General features: G+C 41.4%; 1 protein-coding gene across 1 annotated transcript; it reads left to right on the top strand.

Annotated features, from left to right (window-relative positions):
• Nucleotides 1–2,346: 2,346 nt before the first annotated feature.
• LOC141777728 (tripartite motif-containing protein 16-like) lies at nucleotides 2,347–4,029 on the top strand. Its single transcript, XM_074652246.1, has one exon. It carries the CDS (start codon nucleotides 2,351–2,353, stop codon nucleotides 4,016–4,018), a length of 1,668 nt encoding a protein of 555 aa, XP_074508347.1. The 5' UTR covers nucleotides 2,347–2,350; the 3' UTR covers nucleotides 4,019–4,029.
• The last annotated feature ends 1,971 nt before the right edge of the window (nucleotides 4,030–6,000 follow it).

Genomic DNA, 6,000 nt, shown 5'->3' with positions numbered 1-6,000 from the left:
AGGTGTGCGTACGCACAGTTTTATAAGTCCGATTTTTTTTGGCACATTTTTAGTATGGATCCTACACACTGTTTTATAAAAGAGACCCCTGGTAATTTTCTTCCAGGACATTTTCTGTTTTTCTTCAGATGTTTTTTCTTAGAGTGTGGTGGCTGATCAGCACAAGACCTACGAAAAATATGAAAATGTTCTAAAATGTCCCGTGGTACCAGTCCATCTATCCTCTCATTCACAAACGTTCAGGGGAACCACCCTATGTTTTCCCTGACAATGCAACATTATTTTTCATACTGCCTGCCTGAATATACCTGTATTCTCCCTCCGTCTGAAACGCTCCGCAAAACCAAGCAAACCAACAACGTGTGCACTTTAATCACGTCCAAAACATTCAAATTTGTGGATCCCAAAGTGTAAACAATGTGCTGGAGTATGGCAATGGAATATTTAATTGGATTTCTTTTGGTCAAACTTTGCCTCCAGCAACCCGCTTCCTCAGTTCTTGTATCATGCCGTAACCCGGCCAGCGTTTGCTGTTATACAATAGTATATACATGTTTTTAAAGTGCTATTGCATATCAACAAAATAAAACAAAAAAATGAATCCTACTGGAGTTGGCACCTTGCCGTGGTGGAGAAGCTTGTGTGTCTCTTTAACCCTGTATTTCAACAGGAGACTGATCTAAGTTTCCTTATAAGTTCAACCAAGTCAGCTTGGTCACAGGTTAGAGACCGGACAAATATCAGCTCCTTTGCTCAGATTTGAAGGCCATTGCAAAAATAAAACATTGTCATATGAACCTGAAGTGCTTACTCCAACTAAAAAGCTCTCATGTCATCTCTGTCAGTTTTACTGCTAGCAATACAACCCAAAGTTCCACCAAAGTTCAGCATCACTTTAACTGTGATTAGAGGTTACTGGTAACCAATAAAAGTATCCAGCGTTATCTCTGTCAGTTTTACTGCTTTATTGGTTGTCATTCTACCATGAAGGCATGGGGGTGAAGTTTGACCCTGAAGTGACCATGCTCCTTTTATTTGGTTTTCACGTTTTTCTCAGGTTAAAAGCTTTTAAAAAGTACCCTTAAAAAATGATGAGGTAAATAAATCATTTCTGCGATCTTCTGACATCTGATCTCATCAGCTTGAACGCACCTTGGAAATCATCAAGAGTCGTAAAATCAGTTTTCTGCAACGTTTTGGAAAACCTATTTTGCGGCCAATTTGGAAAGTAGCTGCCGCGTCCGTCAGGGGCCGAATTGGCAGCGCCCCGATATCTATATCTTTTCGTGACATATAACCCTACATCTGTGCCAAATTTGTTGCTTTTATCGCAAAATGCACAATTGTTACGAATATTTCAGCTCAGCTGCCCCGCTGTTACATGAGATTTAGATTTATTTTTTCATTTATTTTCTGTAAATTTTTTAATCTGGAAAGAACTTTGTACTTAAGTTTGACAAGTGTTATATAAATTATTATTATTATCACTACACTGGTTGCTTAGGTTACTTATCTCTACTTTCTTATGTAAAACAGAAATGAAGCAGTAAAACAATGGCTTATGAGATTTCTTAAAAACAATCTCTGCAGCCTCAGGAGTGTGTGTAATGTGTCACTAGCCTGTCTGTAAACGGCTGCCCGTACAGCGGTCCGTTGCCCACACCGGGTTCCTGTCCCGGGTGAGGAAGAGTTTATGAGAAATGTGGAGCCATCACCAAAGCCTGAGGAGCCAAGAAATATTTTACAGCTGAAAAATGAAATGTTTTCAAATGTGGAGCAGGTTTGAACCGAGGCTCCGTTTGTAAATGACGAAACATACTGTGCGTTCCAAAACCCATTCTACCATACTACTTAGTATGACAGAAAAAAAGATTTCTTATGTCCCAATACATAGTATGTCAAATGCAGTGTGCCAAAAATACCAGGATGTCCCACTACATCTGGTCACATTTTACAGTATGAAAGCCAGCATGCTTTTCTGGCTGTTCTGACCCACAATCCTCTGCACAGCAGATATATTGTATTCATACTGCATGCAACAGTACGTACTTTGTAAGGGCAGCTGCAGTGTGCTAGAAGTAAAAAGGAAAAGTATGTGATTTGGGACGTAGTCAGTCGTGCTGCTCCTCGTCCTGGAATGATTCATAGCTTGATAACTCCTCCCTCCTCTTCCTGCTCTCAAACACAGACTGCTACACTCGGTCCTCTTATTTCCTTGTTCCCTCCCCTTCAGATCGACAGTTTGAAGGTGGGTGTAACCAACATAACACATGATGATTACATCAGAGCTCAAACTTGTGTCGGTTCTCAGGAAGTGAAACTCAGACAGTCGTTGCTACTGAGAGGTGAAATGGCGCAGAAAGGAGTTCAGCTGGAGAGAGAGTCATTCTCTTGTTCGATCTGTCTGGATCTACTGAAGGATCCGGTGGCTACTTCCTGTGGACACAGCTACTGCATGAACTGTATCAAAAGCTTCTGGGATGGAGAGGATGAGAAGAAGATCTACAGCTGCCCTCAGTGTAGGCAGACCTTCACACCGAGGCCTGTCCTGCTGAAAAACACCATGTTAGCAGTTTTAGTGGAGGAACTGAAGAAGACTGGACTCCAAGCTGCTCCTGCTGATCACTGCTATGCTGGACCTGAAGATGTGGCCTGTGATGTCTGCACTGGGAGGAAACTGAAAGCCTTCAAGTCCTGTCTGGCGTGTCTGGCCTCTTACTGTGAGAAACACCTCCAGCGTCATTATGACTCAGCTCCGTTAAAGAAACACAAGCTGGTGGAGCCCTCCAAGAAGCTCCAGGAGAACATCTGCTCTCGTCACGACGAGGTGATGAAGATGTTCTGTCGTACTGATCAGCAGTGTATCTGTTATCTCTGCTCTGTGGATGAACATAAAGGCCACGACACCGTCTCAGCTGCAGCAGAAAGGACCGAGAGGCAGAGAGAGCTGGAGGTGAGTCGACTGAACATCCAGCAGAGGATCCAGGACAGAGAGAAAGATGTGAAGCTGCTCCAACAGGAGGTGGAGGCTGTCAATCGCTCCGCTGATAAAGCAGTGGAGGACAGTGAGAAGATCTTCACCGAGCTGATCCGTCTCATGGAGAAAAGAAGCTGTGATGTGAAGCAGCAGGTCAGATCCCAGCAGAAAAGTGAAGTGAGTCGAGTCAAAGAGCTTCAGGAGAAGCTGGAGCAGGAGATCACTGAGCTGAAGAGGAGAGACGCTGAGATGAAGCTGCTGTCACACACAGAGGATCACAACCAGTTTCTTCTTAACTACCCCTCACTGTCACCACTCACTGAATCTACATCCAGCATCAATATCCGTCCTCTGAGCTACTTTGAGGACGTGACGGCGGCTGTGTCAGAAGTCAGAGATAAACTACAGGACGTTCTGAGAGAGAAATGGACAAACGTCTCACAGACAGTAACTGAAGTGGATGTTTTACTGTCACAACCAGAGCCCAAGACCAGAGCTGGATTCTTAAAATATTCACGAGAAATCACACTGGATCCAAACACAGCACACACAGAGCTGTTATTATCTGAGGGGAACAGAAAAGCAACATATATGAGTCAACATCAGTCTTATTCTAGTCACCCAGACAGATTCACTGGATGTTATCAGGTCCTGAGTAGAGAGAGTCTGACTGGACGTTGTTACTGGGAGGTGGAGAGGAGAGGGACAGGAGTTTATGTAGCAGTCGCATACAAGAGTATCAGGAGAGCAGGGGGGGGGTATGAATGTGTGTTTGGATACAATGATAAATCTTGGGCGTTAGTTTGTGACCAAAACAGTTATAGCTTTCGGTACAACAAAGTCCAAACCCCCGTCTCAGGTCCTCAGTCCTCCAGAGTAGGAGTGTACCTGGATCACAGTGCAGGTATTCTGTCCTTCTACAGCGTCTCTGAAACCATGACTCTCCTCCACAGAGTCCAGACCACATTCACTGAGCCTCTCTATGCTGGACTTTGGCTTTATGGTTATGATGTCACTGCTGAGTTGTGTAAACTGAAATAGACAGAAGTCATTTAAGGGTTAAATTCAGTGTTTTAACTCTTAAACTTCTCTGGTGTCCATCATTGTTGCTGCAGAGCTGATTTGTGTCTGGACCGCAGAGGACCAGCCCTACAAACACTAAAGTGTGTCACTGACTGACTGACTGAGTGATGAAGTTACAGGATTCATCAGCGACTGTTGCAGGTTCCTCATTGGTTGTTGCTCTTTCTAAATGAAAAGCTGGAGAACAGTTCAGTGTTTATGTTTTCTGGGGATTGTGTCAGCGGTTCATTGAATCATTACATCGTGCTGTTGTTGTGCATGTGTTATTGTTTATAGTAGTTTAAGTTACGTTACGTTGTGCTTCGTATTGTGTTACCACCGTGCATTCACACCAAGCAGGAAGCACATTAGCAAGCCACACGTCGCTACTGCGGTATGAACCCAAAATAAACACACTGTGCTGTGATTTAATATCAATAAACGGATCAAAATGATGCCGAAATAACGATAATATGATGTTGATTTGTAAAAAGAGTGAATTCATGCTTTGTCGGGTCTGTCCGCAACACAGCAAGCAAACAACTTTTAAAATGCTTGTTTTCTGAACGGAGTCCGGATCGATCAGTGCCAGGCTATGCTAACATTGTAGCTGCTCCATCAACACTCCATCTAGGAATAAACACGGCAGCAACAACATCAGTGATGACGTCAACTTTGTAAGTATGTATATATTGTTACACACCACTTATATGATGAATGCTTTTGATACACATGCTTTAATAACAAGCTGAAATACTTGTAACCTGCAGACTGTATGTCATGATGATACATTTACACCTTGTATAAAATGTATAATATACTGACTAGTAAATGTCACCATTTACTATTACTGAATGCAATTTGATCATTATAAGTTGTCTTTCAATCAAACATTAAGATATAAGTGGAAAAAACTGTTCATAAAACATGATAGACATGACCACTGATTATTTGTGTAACAATTTAGCCACAAATTCACATTATTTCTATTCTATTGTCACATTCTACCAAAATGGCCGGTGTTGAACAACAAAATATGAATATAAGAAGTGATTTCAGTCCAAAATGGCGGCGGTTCTGTAAATGTGTGAGTGTCTTCAGGTGGCTCCTTCCTGTGTCTGTTTCACTGCTCATGATGATCTTTGTTCAACTGAACTGATATTTCTCTGCATGAAAATGTAAACTTCTCTGTGCTCTAAATGTTTGATGAATATTTGTGTATATATATATATATATATGTGTGTGTGTGTGTGTGCGTGTGTGTCTGTGTGTGTGTGTGTGTGTGTGTGTGTGTGTGTGTGTGTGTTGTTGTTTCTCTTCCACTGCACGGGTCTTAAAGGAAGGTCTAGTGATTTATTTCTTATCATAGATATTCTGTTCTCACCACTTTTTGTAAAGATATCTAGAATCACATTTATTTGGTGGGCAGACTAAATGTTGTCGTCCAGATCGACGTACAAACGAGATCCTAAGATGTTTAATGAAACTGTAATTATCATGATCATAATCAATAAGGAAATCATTATTCTCTGTTACATCGCTGAGATTCTGCTCAAACAAACTGATTGTGTGGATGAAAATGAATCTGTACGTGAAATCATTGAACAAGAGTCATTTAGCAGACTTTACTGATGGGATGTGTGAACAAACTGAAGGTTTCTATAATCAATAAACAAGAATGAACTAAGTCTTTTCTTGTCTTTTTTCCAGGGTATCATACAAAGCTGATGGAGTAAATGTGACTAGGAGAGAATAACTGAGGCAGTTTTCCTCCTGAAACACCACAAAGTCCAGTGTTCATGTTTAGAGTCAGTCAGTCTCTGTTTAAAAACAATCTAAAAAAAGATTAAAACTAAAAGGTAACATAACTTATTAGTTGTGACATGAGGATTTTGTTATCATAGTTATTGAACACAATCACAAGTTCATATATTGAATACAAATTCCAACTTCTTTCCCCA

The sequence above is a fragment of the Sebastes fasciatus genome, chromosome 1 (genome assembly GCF_043250625.1).
Source record: "Sebastes fasciatus isolate fSebFas1 chromosome 1, fSebFas1.pri, whole genome shotgun sequence".
Lineage (NCBI taxonomy): Eukaryota > Metazoa > Chordata > Actinopteri > Perciformes > Sebastidae > Sebastes > Sebastes fasciatus.
This window is presented reverse-complemented; position numbering and strand designations above follow the sequence as displayed.